General features: G+C 44.7%; 1 protein-coding gene across 1 annotated transcript; it reads left to right on the plus strand.

The window, feature by feature from the left end:
• Positions 1-11093: 11093 nt before the first annotated feature.
• Positions 11094-14963, plus strand: TMEM213 (transmembrane protein 213). The gene is made up of 3 exons (XM_077807536.1): positions 11094-11175; positions 13748-13816; positions 14794-14963. Exons 1-3 carry the CDS (start codon positions 11094-11096, stop codon positions 14961-14963), a joined length of 321 nt encoding a protein of 106 aa, XP_077663662.1.
• Positions 14964-15943: the final 980 nt, after the last annotated feature.

The following is a 15943-nucleotide window of genomic DNA, read 5'->3' on the forward strand; positions in this document are numbered from 1 at the left end:
ATTGGTTTGTGTGACGGGAAATGGATGCTTTATATTCCTTCCCCTCAAATGCTAAAGAAAAAAGACTCAGTGAAATCCTGGCTCCAGTGAAGTCAATGGCAAAACTCCCATTGATTTCACGGGAGTTGGGATTTAACATTATTTTTTTCCTTTTGAAAACTATATTATTTAAGTGAACTTTAGTACTCATGAAAGCTACTACATTGTGAGCCCCAGAGACTTGAAGTCCTTTACTCCTCAACATGGCGAGCAAAGGGGAAGTAGGGAGGGAATGGTGTCTCAGAGGGATGGTCCCTTCTAGGGTCTCTCCTGGGGTGGGGATTCTTATGAATTACCCCTTGCTCAGGGCTGTGGACTAAGGGTATTTCTACGCTGCAGCTGGGAGCATCCTTCCCAGTGCAGGTAAGCAGATGTGCCAGCTCTGCTCAAGTTAGCTGGGGGCAGAGCCCTCCCTTGGGCATGGTGAATCAGGGCGACCGCCCTGGGCTCTGCGCTTTGGGAGGCCCCACACTTGTATAAAATCATGGGGAGGTGAGGCGCGCAGGTGAGTGGGGTGAGGAAGCAAATGGGGAGGTGAGGGGCAGGCGGGCAGGCGGCAAGGAGGAGAGTGGCGGGCAGGCAGGTGGTGGGGGCGAGGAGGTGAGCTGCGGCCACCAGCAGCCCCCCTATGAGAACTTCCCCCTCCCCACAGTGCCTCCTGCCCGCTGGCGGGCCCCGCCAATCAGCACCTCCCGCTCCCTCTCAGCATCTACCGCCCACCACTGATCAGATGTTTCACTGCAACAGGAGGTACGGGGGGGGGAGGAGGAGAGGAGCGTGGGCGTGGTGCGTTCGGGGGGAGGGGGTGGAACTGGGCAGGGGCAGGGCCTTGGGAGAAGGGGTAGAGTGGGGGCAGTGCCTGGGCTGAGCTGGGGGAAGGGGAAGCACCCCCTAGTAGATTAGAAACCCAGTGCCTTATGTCGTGGGCTCTGCACTCCCCCAGGGATGGCCCTGCCTGGGGGTAGCATGGGCATCGACTCACCCTAGCCACCTAAGTATGCACCCAGGGGTCCGGATGTGTTTGTACTCAGGCGGGTAGCCCAAGCTGCAGTCCATGCTACTCCTGGCGACACTGGTATTTTTAGCATGCTAGCTCAAGCAGAATTAGTGCGTCTGTGTACTCATGCTGGGAAGCACGCTCCCAGCTGTAATGTAGACATACCCTCAAAAGCACAATCGAGCTCTATATGACTAAATTGTTCTTGTGTGATTGGACAAACAGCTCCCAAGGTTGGCCTAGCTACAGATATATACACCCCTCTATAGCTGGGGACTGGGATCCACTGGAGGGACAAAGGCCTGTCTCAAAGCAAAATCATGAAGGCTAATGATAATGCATGTTACTACGTAAAATAGGGTATTGTCTAATACCTGCTGACTCTGGACTGTTAAAAGAGACAACGACACACTTTCTAAGACCCAGACATTTCTGGACACACAACAGTGAGCTCACAAGCGGAAAGCCACAGTTTGACCAGGTGGGGTAGACAACCACACTGGCAGAAACAAAGAGCTTGTGAATACGTAAGGCCTACATTTTCAAACAAAGACAAGTGATTCCAGATGCCTCAGTTTTTGGTTGCTCAGCTTGAGAGGGAGGGTGCTCTGCACTTTCTGAACCTCCCCCACCTTCTCCAATTGGGGTACCCAGAAAGCTGAGGCATCTAAAACCAGGGGTTACCTTGGAAATTTAGGCCTAAGGTTTTCATCTTGCTCACCTGGCATCCTCCAAGTGACTTTAGAGCCTAGAAACTCTGCTTGGCCCAGCACTTGCCTGCTTCGTGCCTGTTTTGCTTGTGATTTGCTCCTCATGTTCTACCCTGTGTCATTGAACTCTGCTTTTCATTTAAACTAGCCAGAACTGGAAGCGGCAGCTGTTGAACTGAGGTACTTACTGTCAGGAGAAGAAACCTCATCTCTGACCTCCAAGGAGACAGAAGCAGGAGTGAAGTAAGAACATAAGAATGGCCTTACTGGGTCAGACCAAAGGTCCAGCGAGCCCAGTATCCTGTCTTCTGACAGTGGCTAGTGCTAGGGGCCCCAGAGGGAATGAACAGAACAGGTAATCATCAAGTGATCTATCCCATCACCCATACCCAGCTTCTGGCAAACAGAGGCTAGGGACACCATTCCTGCTGATCCTGGCTAAGAGCAATTGATGGACCTATCCTCCATGAATATATGTAGTTCTTTTTTTAACCCTGTTATGGTCTTGGCCTTCACAACATCCTCTGGCAAGGAGTAGCACAGGTTGACTGTGCATTGTGTGAAGAAATACTTCCTTTTATTTGTTTTAAACCTGCTGCCTATTAATTTCATTTGGTGATCCCTAGTTCTTGTGTTATGAGAAGTAGTAAACAACACTTTTTTAACTACTTTCTCTATACCAGTCATGATTTTATAGACCTCAATCATATCTCCCCTTAGCCGTCTCTTTTCCAAGCTGAAAAGTCCCAGTCTTATTAATCTCTCCGCAGATGGAAGACATTCCACACCCCTAATCATTTTTGTGGCCCTTTTCTGAACCTTTTCCAATTCCAATATATCTTTTTTGAGATGGGGCAACCACATCTGCGCACAGTATTCAAGATGTAGGCATACCATATATATATATATATATATATATATATATATATGAGGCAACATGATATTTTCTGTCCTATTATCTATCCCTTTCTTAATTATTCCCACTATTCTGTTTGCTTTTTTGACTGCTGCTGTACATGGAGTGGATGTTTTCAGTGAACTATCCACAAGGACTCCAAGATCTCTTTCTTGAGTGGTAACAGCTAATTTAGACCCTTCATTTTATATGTATAGTTGGGATTATGCTTTCCAGTGTGCATTACTTTGCATTTATCAACACTGAAATTCATCTGCCATTTTGCTGCCCAGTCATCCAGTTTTGAGAGATCCTTTTGTAGCTCTTCGCAGTCTGTCTGGGTCTTAACTATCTTTAGTAATTTTGTATCATCTGCAGATTTTGCCACCTCACTGTTTACCCCTTTTTCCAGATCATTTATGAATATGTTGAATAGGACTGGTCCTAGAACAGACCCCTCGGGGACACCACTGTTTACCACTCTGCATTCTGAAAACCGACCATTTATACCTACCATTTGTTTCCTATCTTTTAACCAGTTACTAATGCATGAGAGCACCTTCCCTCTTATCCAGTGGCAGCTTACTTTGCTTAAGAGCCTTTGGTGATGGACCTTGTTAAAGACTTTCTGAAAATCTAAGTACACTATATTCACTGAATCCCCTTGGTCCACATGCTTGTTGACCCCCTCAAAAAATTCTAGTAGATTGCTGAGGCATGATTTCCCTTTACTAAAACTATGTTGACTCTTCCTCAACAAATTATGTTCATCTATATGTCTGACAATATTATTCTTTATTACAGTTTCAACCAGTTTGCCCAGTACTGAAGTCAGGTTTACCGGCCTTTAATTGTCGGGGTCACCTCTGGAGCCCTTTTTAAAAACTGGCATCACATTATCTATCCTCCAGTCATCTGGTACAGAAGCTGATTTAAATGATAGGTTCCAGACTACAGTTATTAGTTCTGCAATTTCACATTTGAGTTCCTTCAGAACTCTTGTGTGAATACCATTTGGTCCTGGTGACATATTGCTGTTTAATTTATCAATTTGTTCCAAAGCCTCCTCTAATGATATCTTAATCTGGGACAAAAAGAAAAGGAGTACTTGTGGCACCTTAGAGACTAACCAATTTATTTGAGCATAAGCTTTCGTGAGCTACAGCTCACTTAATCGGATGCATAAAAGTGGAAAATGCAGTGAGGATATTTTTATATACACAGACCATGAAAAAATGTGTGTTTATCACTTCAAAAGGTTTTCTCTCCCACAACCCCACTCTCCTGCTGGTAATAGCTTATCTAAAGTGATCACTCTCCTTACAATGTGTATGATAATCAAGGTGGGCCATTTCCAGCACAAATCCAGGGTTTAACAAGAATGTCTGAGGAACTGGGCGGGGGGGGGGGAGGAAAAAACAAGGGGAAATAGGTTGCCTTGCATAATGACTTAGCCACTCCCAGTCTCTATTCAAGCCTAAGTTAATTGTATCCAATTTGCAAATGAATTCCAATTCAGCAGTTTCTCGCTGGAGTTTGGACTCGAAGTTTTTCTGTTGTGATATATGCCATCACGTGCAAGCAATGCCCCTCTGCCACGTACATTGGTCAAACTGGACAGTCTCTACGTAAAAGAATAAATGGACACAAATCAGATGTCAAGAATTATAACATTCATAAACCAGTCGGAGAACACTTCAATCTCTCTGGTCACGCAATCACAGACATGAAAGTTGTGGTATTACAACAGAAAAACTTCGAGACCCGACTCCAGTGAGAACCCCCTCCTCCACCCCCCCAGTTCCTATTACCAGCAGGAGAGTGGGGTGGGGTGAGAGAAAACCTGGATTTGTGCTGGAAGTGGCCCACCTTGATTATCATACACAGCAGGAGAGTGGGGTGGGGGGAGAGAAAACCTTTTGAAGTGATAAACACCCATTTTTTCATGGTCTGTGTGTATAAAAATATCCTCACTGCATTTTCCACTTTTATGCATCCGATGAAGTGAGCTGTAGCTCACGAAAGCTTATGCTCAAATAAATTGGTTAGTCTCTAAGGTGCCACAAGTCCTCCTTTTCTTTTTGTGAATACAGACTAACACGGCTGCTACTCTGTAATCTGGGACAGTTCTTCAGATCTGTCACCTAAAAAGAATGGCTCAGGTTTGAGATCTCCTTCACATCGTCAGCCGTGAAGACCGATGCAAAGTAACTGGCTTCAATACTTGGTGAAAGGCAAGGGAGTTGCATTTCTCCACCCAAATGATGCTGTGAAGGAGCCGGCACAGGTCAGAGTGGGCACTGCCAAACAAAAGGGTTGCTAAGCTTGGTTATAATGCTAAGAGAACAGAAATCATCATTCATTCCTTGGCTGAGGTGTACTGACGCAATAAAATAAACTGGCTACTCAGGGTCTCCCATGTTAAGTCTAGTATCCACAAGATCACTTTCCCTCCCAACAAGATCATATTATTTTAATGCTAACTTTGTTTGTACTAAAGGGGTAGGAACAAAACTATAAAACTCTTCCCATTTTTATTCACAACATTTCAGTGGCAGGTCCAGAATTACATTCAAATACTGTCCTAGAAGGTAGCTGGGAGAGGGGCCTGGTATTTCCAGACATGCAATCATCACCAGCTGAGCACTGCTAAGATCCCTCCTGCATTGGAGACTAAATCTAATTAGTTGACACTGAGTGAATATAGAGAGGAGTAATAAAGCTGGATCCCCATTTTTATTACCTTCACAGACTCATGATAGAAGCTGAAAGGATAATCCATTTCATTCCTTTGGCATTTTGAATGCAGAACATTATTAAAAAGAATATTATTAAAGATCAGATTGTCACTGGTGGTGACCAGACCCAAGAGTAAATTCTGTTCAAAAGAGCCCCTCCCCCATATGCAGTGCCTAGATTGGTAGTGAGCATGTTCTAATTAGTACTGGATCTGGGTCTCGAATCAGGAGCCCCATTGTCTGTACGCAGCAGCTCTGCTAGCTGGAATTAAAGGGAGCCTCTTTCTAACTCAGCCAGAAGGAACTGTGTAGTAATGACTTATACAATTTCTAGGGTGCTGGAGGGACAGCGGGAAGAGAAAGGAAGGCACATTAAGGTCACACTATCGTGGACCAGTCAAAGTAACAAACCTAGCACTGGCTGGCAAACCCAAAAGTTTTGCAAACCATTTCAAAACCTCGAAATTGATTTTGTTCCGAAGCATTTAACACGGAACCACATTGCATTTGCTAAGAGATTCTCACAATATCTTTTGCAAATTCCCCCCAATTTTTTTTGTTCTCAAAGACATCATCAAAAATGTTATTGAGAAAAGTTAGCCAATGTTCATTTTGATAACATCGATAACATTTTTGCTTTACAATTTCAACAACAAAAATATCCAGAAAACCCATGAAAGAGAATCAGCTATTCACATGCTGAAAGTTAGGCATGTGTGTAAACACCTTCTTGAATTGGAGCTGTGAGGGGGCCACTGCAGAAAACACCGAGTCCCAAATATAAATATGATAAAAGCGGAGGGGAGGCTAAGGGGCTTTGGAGCCACTGAACAGCCCCAGCCATCCCCACAAATCTCTTTTCTAAACGTGGACCTGGAGGTTTAGTTACTCACAGGGAAGATGCAAAGAGATAGAGGCTTATATGATCAATATCAAGACTGGATCAGGGCTATCAGGGACCTGAAGACGTTTATTGAGCGTTTAGCTCTGCAGTCCTGTTTTGCCATATGAGCAGGATCTTTGTTCGTAACGCTCTGAATGTTAGAATCCGGGAATTGCAATAAACAAAACTAAGCTAGGACCCAATCACATCAACACTCAAGCACATGTATAATTTTACTCGTGTGTGTCATCCCACTGACCTGAGTCAAGTTACACACAGACCGAAGTGTTTGCTCAGATTCCATTTGTACACAGCTCTATCACACAAAGATATTCTGTATGGCTACATCAAATGTGAACAGGTACTTTTTCTTTACACCAAAGCTGCCCTCCTCCACAGCAGTAGTAAAAACAACAGTAGGCTGGCATGCTGAAGACAGAGCAGGGACCAAAGATGTAACTGACTACCAAATGCTTCATCTGAAAAAGGGGATTTGCTCTCTTTTTACTTGACTGTGTTGTGCCACGTACCTAACGTTCTTTGCTCTAGTGCAGTGTGTGTTGTATTGATTTAGGTATTTTTTGCTCTAGAATGCAGAACATGGCACTCTTTGCTACTCTTTTCAGCAGAGTTGCACTGATGCAAAGATCAGCTTTTGTTTAGAATGTAAAAAATAATCATCGGTAGTAATCGGAGGGTCACGCAGTTGCAGGCAGTGGGCAAAGAACATTTAATTAAGCACAGAAGCCGTAGAAGCAGTCACTATAAACCAAAAAATACACTCAAATGGTAGCTAATCCCACATTTGAGATTATTATGAAAAATTGCCTAACAGATCTATTAGACCATGCAATAGTCTCTCAAGGGGAGTGGGGAAAGCCCCCTTACTTGAGTCATCTGAAAATAAACTGGGCAAGGCATTCAGCAAAATCCATAAAAGAACAATCCCTGGCATGGGAAGGACCAAAATGACCTATATCTTTTCCATTTTTAATGTCTGTGATTCATGCACTACCCTTTCTCCTCTGGAGACTGGAGTTCAAATACTGCGATAGATCAACAGCTAAGAAAAGGTTTGATGGGTCTCCCCACACAATTTAGTATGATTAGCAGCTTCTGCTGAAGGGAGCTGCAGCACTGAAACATTACAGTGTTACAGATCAGAACTGAAATAAAGCCAGAGTTGTGTGCGGAGAACCTTTAACAGAGTTTACTTTAGTTCATCAATAATCCCCTCATTTCAAGCCCAAGCCAAAAGCCATTGCAGTCAGTAGGAGTCTTTCCATTCTCTTCAGTGGATTTTGGCTCAGCTACCAGTTGTTTTTTTTAAAAGGTAAAGAAACAGATCATTGTGCATGTCAAATGCTCTCTAGCTGTGCACACGCTCTGAAAGCAGTACCAGTCTCTCTTGGAGGTGGAAGTATTTACATACAATCTGACAAAGGCAGTTTCAATAATGGCTACAATTGAAAAGATGCATCATCACAAATTATTTGCTAAACAACAAAGTTTCTCTCTTTCTCAAACATTTTTTAGCGTGAAGTGGGTTTTGATTTTGATCATGTCTGTGAAATGAATTTCCGTATCAACTCCCAGCAAAACCCAAAGAAGAGCCATTCAAGGAGGGAAGGCTGGAGTGGAAGGGAGAGCACTTGGCTTTCTTCCCAGTAAACAATTTCTGTTTTTCAGGTAAGCTCATTCTCAGGTGAAAATGAAAATAAAAAACATGTATTTATGAAAGCTCTGGACATTGTAATTAGCCAGAAGCGAAGATGATCTTATACAATGAGTTCCAAAGGCATTCTGTATCTGGGCACTCAGGTACTTTTTAAAGCATTGTCTGTTATGGAAAGGCTTATTTCTTTCAGGATCACTGTCTGATGGTTTGATCATACACGCAGTTCTGTTGTCACACAAGCAAACTCCATCCATAATTGCTCCACTGTCAACAGAAAGTATTTACAGCGGGTACAGAAGGCTCCGACAAGAACGAGCCATTGCAGACTGGCTAGAGGCAGTTGTAACTTCATCTGCTGCTGTGGACAAGCTAAAAAACATAAAACAAAGCAGATCTGGAATGGCAGGGCCTGGTGGCTAACTGTCAATTTTCCCATTTCAGCTGTCTTGTCTTTTTATTCATTTGCAGCTTGACAAGTCTTTTCTCATGGAAATCTCAAGTGGGATAAGTTGTATTTCATCATGGAAATATTTTATTTCAAGGACTGGGTGTTCTGAAGGGAATCAGTAAAGCGATACGGAACCGTTCACTGCCAGTACAGAACTGGTGGCAGTCTTCTCGGTCCATTCTTAGTGAACTGGTGGGTGCATCACAGTTGTCATGAACCGGATGTCTTGTCGTTAGTCTGAGCTGAGTGGCAAAGAACTAAACAGAACGACCCATTCAGCTCGCCAGGTCAGGGTTAGAGCTGGTTGGAAAACAATTCCATTTTGCAAAAGACAGGTTTTGACATTTGTTTTTGTTTGGCCTCAGAATGACATGGAAGGCTTGTGAAAATTTTCACAAAAGACATGAGAACACGCTCCCCCAGAATAGCGAACAGCTTGGTGGCTGGAGCAAGAACCTGGGATGTGGGAGACCCAGCTTCGACTCCCCGCTCTGCCAGATGTCAGTGAAATATGTCACTGTTGATGAAATGGGTATTTTTTGACAGAAATATGTTTATTTGATACTGACAATTCTTCAGCCAGCTGGAATGAGAGTGGAGGCCAGGTAGCTGGGGACAAGGCAGAGGACAAAGCTTTCCCGGCCTGGGGACAAGGCTTTCCCTGCCATTCTCTGTGCTGCACCTGTCTATAAGAATAAATCAAAGACTTATTCAGCTTGATGCCTTTTGATTTCACCAGCATGAAATTGCCTAGCCTATTAAATTTTCTCTCCCAACAGCTGTTTCCATGCAGCACAAGTTTAGTGAACAAGACACAACAGATCTCTATGCTGACTGCACAGATCCAGCATAGCTTTTATTTTACTTGTGCACCTGAAGTTATTTGTAATTATGGCAAAAAAATGTCAATGATCTGTGTGCTGCTGGAATCCAGGTGGTTTTCTGTCTGATTTAACTTCTGAAGTTTCTTTCATAAGGACATCATGGTGGGTAGAAGACAGGAATGGGCAGAGATAATGGCTCATGGGAGCTGTACTAGGGTACAGATTCTCTCATAGCTGTACCTTAGGTAACCAGTTCTAATTCATGGTAGAATCCAGATCACTAGTGACAGCCAGTCACCATCATCTGACAGCTGTGAATGGCCTACACAAAAGGACTGGTCTCAGCTCTTTTCTTAGTGGACAAGTACTAATCTCAACTGACACACTGACTGCCCTCTGCACTGAAACTGCCAAAGACTGTGTGAACCTAACGTCTGAATTACTCTCTTATGCCTAGAAGTACCACCTCCAGAAGAGAGTTAAGGCGCAACTGCTACACAGTATGGGGAAGATGACCAGCACACAGAAATCTTTGGATATTAGATCCAAAATGTAAGACAGGTTCCTCCCACTGATCATCTTCTTTTTCAGTTCTTAAGCCATCTAGCTAAGATCAAAGATCATGACTTATGTAGCTGCAAGCCCCATTCCAGAGCCTGCAGCTGCACCACAATGGCATCCAAGATCGCCTAGTCAAAGCCATCCCGCTACCCAGGGACTCTGATATTCCTGGAACGGACAGTCAACTGCAACAGGACATCGTCATCGCTAACGAGGAATGGAAGAAGATGGTCATGGTGGACATCACAGTTGCCTTTGAAAACAGGACCCCGGCCTTCTGCAAGACCTGAGCTCGAAAGGTGGAGAAATACACCTCTCTGGTCGATGTCTTGAGTGCTAGGGGTTATGAGGTTCAAACACATGTGCTGATCGTCAGAGCACTGGGCGCATGGGATCCCTGTAACAAGTAAGCGTTGCGCGAATCCGGGAACGGTCAGTGCTATGCTCGGCTGATGCGGCAACTCATGATGTCAGATGCCATTAAGTGGTCAAGGGACATTTATTTAGGACACATCACCGGACATCAGCAAAACCAGGAGCTGGCGTGCCATTGAGAAGTGAAGTCAGGAAAGTAACTGAAAAACTTCTCTGATGGATTGTATTTACTATCCTAAATTCTCAGTTACTGAGGAACAATCTACACCCATTGCTATATTTTCTTTCCACAAGCTACTCTTAATATAACTTTTTATGAGTGATGTATTTGGATGCTACTATTTTAACTGTATTCTTAAATTTATTAATCATAATTTGGGGTATTGCAGATTATATACTATGTGTATTTTCTTTCCTTAATTTGTGTATTAGATAGTTTTAACATTAGCTTTAATACAATTTTTATATCAAAAGATGTACGTAAGCAGATCAGGGGCCTTTGCAAGAAGAATGGACTCCAATAGAAAAGGAGGACTTGTGGCACCTTAAAGACTAACAAATTTATTTGAGCCTAAGCTTCCGTGAGCTACAGCTCACTTCATCGGATGAAACCTGACTCCAATAGGTCTTTCCTATCTCTTACTACAGTGATCCTGTCAGGAACTGGGGCCTGACCTTCAGGGAACCTTTACCAGTTGCACTGTTTGTAATCAACTTACCCTGAAGGCTGCCAACACACAGACTTTTGTTTTGGTTAAAGCCCTTCTCTTTCACTGTACAGTACGTGATAGGAAAGTTCAAGGTGTACTGGCAACAGGAATTTCCTTTGCTCCACCCTTCCCCCTGAACATTAGGCTTGAATTTTATCGAGGACTTGCAAAATCACCTTCAAAGCTGCCATTGACTGCATATTGATTAGCACAGCTGCTCGGCCAGGGTTCCAGCATGAAGCTCTTTACCATCGTGCCCTGTACTACCATCACCCTCGTCTTCCTCTCCATCATTCTTCGGAGTTCTTACTTAGCAGGTAATTCTGTTCTATTTAGGTTCTTATACTGCAGCCGTCACCTAGGTATATAAGTGCCTTGCACCTCAGCAGTCAGGTGATTAACGGATTAAACAAAGATTTTGTTCTTGATTTATGCAAGAAACAAGCCTCTGTCCCTTAGCTAAGAAGTGTAAAGAACTGGTGCTGGTTAAAATTAGTGATAGTTACTGCAAAAGGATTCCTTGAGGGGAGCACTCACAGTATCGTTCTGAAGAGATCTGATGTTATTAAGTGCAGCAGTTTTTCAAAACTCCCATGCGCCTTTGCCAGGCATGTACTTTAACAGTGCCACAGACCGAGTCTGCTGATTCAGTTGTAGTTTGCTCTGTAGGATGTTAAGTACTGGAGGCAGCTACAGAAGAGACATGTGGTTTCCATACTCAACCTGCTGGGTTAAGCGATCACTTTAAAGTATCCAGCATTTTTCAGTATAATTTGGTTCAGTCTTTAACTGCTAATTATTCCAGACAACTGATTTTCGCTGCTCCCTTGAGAGGAGTGGCTGCTTAAAACAGGGCAGGTATTTTCCTCTCAGGATATTGCGTCCATTTAGGTGTCAGAATTTCTCTAGGTCTTTTAGCAGATTTTTAAAGATGGGCTACTTAGGGTACATCTACACTATCCTGAAAGCCCCACAGCACTGCTGCGGTTGGCTGGCTCAGCTGAGTCTGGCTGCAGGATACACATTCAGGCTTGGGCTGGAGCCCACGAGGAGGGAGGGTCAGAGACCAGGCCCCAGCCTGAGCCTGAACATTCAGACTGCTATTTCTAGCCCCACACCCCAAGCCTCATGAGCCTGAGTTAGCTGACCCAGGCTCTGAAACTCAGTGCCATGGGCTTTTTATTGCAGTGTAGCTGTACCCTTAGTTTGCCTTCACAGTAACTCTTTTTCAGCTAGACCAGGGGTGGCCAACCTGTGGCTCCAGAGCCACATGCGGCTCTTCAGAAGTTAATATTTTAACGGCTCCTTGTACAGGCACGAACTCCGGGGCTGGAGCTACAGGCTCCAACTTTCCAATGTGCCAGGGGCTGCTCACTGTTCAGCCCCTGGCTCTGCCACAGGCCCTGGCCCCACTCCACCCCTTCCCACCCCCTCCCCTGAGCCTGCCATGCCCTCACTCCTCCCTCCAGAGCCCCCCGCATGCCACAAAACAGCTGATCAGGAGGTGCAGGGAAGGAGGGGGAGGCACTGATTGGCAGGGCTGCCGGTGGGTGGAAGGCACTGGGAGCAGAGGGTGGGAGCTGATGGGGGGCTGCTGACGTATTTCTGTGTCTCTTTGGCAATGTACATTGGTAAATTCTGGCTCCTTCTCAGGCTGGCCACCCCTGAGATAGACTGTAAAAGTAGAGATTATAACCACAACGCTGCTTTGTACTTCCGTGGTGCCTTTCTTCCAAAGATCGCACATTATTTTACAAGCTTCACAACATTCCTCTGAGGTAGTTATTAACCCTGTTTTACGAGTGGAAAAACTAAACACAAATGGATGAAGTGAGCTGTCCAAGGTCATGCAGCAAGTTGTAGCAGAAGTGGGAAAAGGAACTGGAAGTCCAGACTGCTCCTGCCCTTCTCTAAGCTGCTCTCGATATAGCTGTGCGGAGGAAAGGACAGGATTCGCAACTCACTGAGGCCAACTGACCCAAAGTCTAGGGTGGCACACAAGAACGTTATTCTGAGCGGGAAGATTTCTTTAGTATTTCCTGTAACCTCAAATTTTGTGGCTCTAGATTTCTAAAAACATGGAACAAAATTCCTGAAAAACAAAACCAAACCAAAAGAGGAAGGATGGTTTTGTGGTTAAGACACTAGACTGGGACTTAGGAGACCTTGTTCAGTTCTTAGCTCTGTCAGCCTTCCTGTGTGACCTTGGACAATTCATTCAGGTGGGGATTTTCAAAGAGGCCTAAGGAAGGAAGACAACTCCTAGGCTCCTTTAGAAATCCCAGCTTTATTCTCCTTGTGCATCAATTCCCACAGTTGTACAAACGAGATAGTATCTCCTTTCCTCCCACTATTTGGCTGTCTTGTCTATTTAGGCTATAAACTTTTGGGGGCAAGGACTGACTTTTCCTGTTTGTAGAGTGCCTGGGCACAACGGAGATGTGATAAAAAAATTAAGCATTCTTTAGGTCTTTCGTGACAAGAGACACTTCTTTCTAAGCTAGTGCTGACAATGGTGGTCTGAGGGGAAGGGAACCCAAAGGAGACAGCATCCTAGAACACACATTTGGGAACTGTGGACTTTAACAGTAGAAGCACTGGCAACGTACAACAGCCAGACAAGGGGCAACCTCCTCCCACACTAGTGAGTTGCAGATCAGCTGAACAACGGGCACTGTCAGACAGCACCTGCCCTGGCAGAAAACCCCATGTGCTGACATTTCACCTGTGCCACAGGAAAAAGCTCTTTTCCCCAGTGCTTCTTGCAGAAGAGGATCATCATCAGATTGCCTGTGGTCAGCAGACTCCAGCCGGGCCAAGACATTTCTCCATTTCCTGTCTTTGTTTTTCTGTCTACCGAACTTTTTCTCCGGTGCTTTTTCCTTCCAGAGGCCGAAATGAGCTCCAGTGTCTCCTTGACAGACCACGGGGGCAATGGGAGCCAGTGGCCATGCCCTGGTAAGACTTCTTTGATTCATTACTACAGCTCCTAAGCCTAGTGGTGAGATTACACAAAAAAAGCATCGAAAGGCAGCTATGGGGTAGGATTTATGTACTATGATGCACTTAACCGAAAGCTCAGGTTATGGGTAAAGTTCTGTGAAACATTTTACTAGAATCCTAAATTCATGTGATATAGGTGGCTTTTGAGGCCTAGTGCTTCCTGGGACCAGTCAGCCCAGGTTCACAACTTTCACGGGCCTGGACTAATTCAGTTTGCACAGCGTTTGGTTCCACATCCCTTTCCACACAAACCAGACCTTTGTTTTCTCAGGCACCCAGTGGTTTGAGCCCCTTTCCTCTGAGCCAGACCAGCCATGTCTGTAGGGTGTGAAAAAAACCCTTCTTAAAGAGCCCATTGTCCCCTCCCCATAATCCCCAGTTACCAATCCCTCCCCAAACTGCCTAATGCACTGAGTTTAACTAATCCAAGAGCCTCCTTCCAGCTGCTAGCTGCTCCAGTGCTTCCAATCTCATCCTCTTTCCCAGGTGCCAAATATTTCTGTGAGCCATGCACCTCCACCGGACTTTTCCCTGCTTCAGAATGACCCCCCACTCACTCACACATAAATGAGATTTGCCTTCACTCCCCCCTGACTTTTTTTCTTGGAACAGCTACTTTTACCTTAGTCCATCCCTGGAATCAATCAGTAGACAGATGCTGAACTAGGTGTTTTCAAAGGATGCCCCCTTGAGGGAGCAGCAGCTCTTGAATGGGAGGGTTAATACTGTCCCCCACCACCCTATGCATTCAGCTAAATGAAGGCAGTTGGCCAGAGAGTGTAAAACTGGGGCATGAGGAGTTGGAGAGCGCAGAATGTAGAGGCCAGGATCAGGTACATGCAAAAGTCATTCCCCCACCTTCCCTCTGGCAAAGAGAAGTCTGTTCTGTGTAAAATGACCTGGATGGCTCGTTTTGCTTTCTCTGCCATCAGATGTGCAATTCTGCCCGGATGTAGCCAACTGCTGCCAGCTCGGGGTAGACGAATATGGCTGGATTGCAGCTGCTGTTGGCTGGAGCCTCTGGTTTCTGACTCTCATCCTGCTCTGCGTGGATAAGATCATGAAACTCAGTCCTGATGAACCCAAGTATTTGCAAGCATGAGACGTGGCAAGCCAGCAAGAACCAGCATCCGCCACGGTCATCCAGGGAAGAGCAGATGGGTTAAGAAGCAATTGAACTGCTTTGCTGAAGAAAGAAAAGGACAGTCAGGCCTCTTATACTAAAAATGGGTCCAGATCCAAGTGAGGCATGGTAGTGCCTTCCCCAGGCTGATCTGGGGAAGCTTGATCCTTCAAGCTGATCTGCTTGAGCCAACCAAGTCCTGGAGTGGATTCCAGTCCCTTGTAGTAATTTACAATTAGTCCTATGATGCAGAATGCCCCCTCTTTCCTGGATACCTGTACTCTGCTATGAGCTTGCCACCTGCAATTCACCTATCACTAGCTCACATAACACTTACAGAGGACAGTTCAGTACACAGCTTTTGACCGTCGAGCAGACAACAGGTTAGCGAAGCTAATTTTATTTATAAAAGACCCACCATTAGCAGCTCCATACTTAAGAGTGTGTAACCTGGGCCAAATCCTCAGCTGGTATGAATTGATGTAACTCCACGGCTTTTATGGAGTTGTCTTCACACAGAAGTTGCACTGGTTAAATTAAAAGTGCATTAAAATTGATTTATTTAAACTAGTGCAGACTTCTGTGTAGACACTCAAGGCTTGTCTACACAATAAAATTGTGCTGGCTTAATTTAGAACTGATTTAGTTCAGCTAGTGCAACTTGTGTGTGTGGATTCTCTTGAATCAGTTCAAAATTGCACCAGTTTAATTTAAACAATTTTTAAAATTATATATTTAAACCACCATGAACCCATCTGGACTCACTTTGGTTTACGAGAGCATCATTTTGTTTTAATAATCAAGATCAACTTAAACTAAATCCAAAAAAGCCACCGTTAAACCAAAGTAAGTGCGTCCACAACAGGTTTGCACCCTTTTAACTAAATCAGCTTAAATTCACACCTCAGGTTCCAACTGTGCAACTTTCCTGTCTAGACAAGGCTCAAGTCAATTAAAAA

Source organism: Eretmochelys imbricata, chromosome 1 (assembly GCF_965152235.1).
Source record: "Eretmochelys imbricata isolate rEreImb1 chromosome 1, rEreImb1.hap1, whole genome shotgun sequence".
NCBI classification, from domain to species: domain Eukaryota; kingdom Metazoa; phylum Chordata; order Testudines; family Cheloniidae; genus Eretmochelys; species Eretmochelys imbricata.

Coding starts and splice junctions, on each gene's coding strand:
- TMEM213 (XM_077807536.1), top strand. CDS start 11,094: ATGAAGCTCTTTACCATCGTGCCCTGTACTACCATCACCCTCGTCTTC. Junction 11,176..13,747: donor TCGGAGTTCTTACTTAGCAG/GTAATTCTGTTC, acceptor TTTTCCTTCCAG/AGGCCGAAATGAGCTCCAGT. Junction 13,817..14,793: donor GAGCCAGTGGCCATGCCCTG/GTAAGACTTCTT, acceptor CTCTGCCATCAG/ATGTGCAATTCTGCCCGGAT.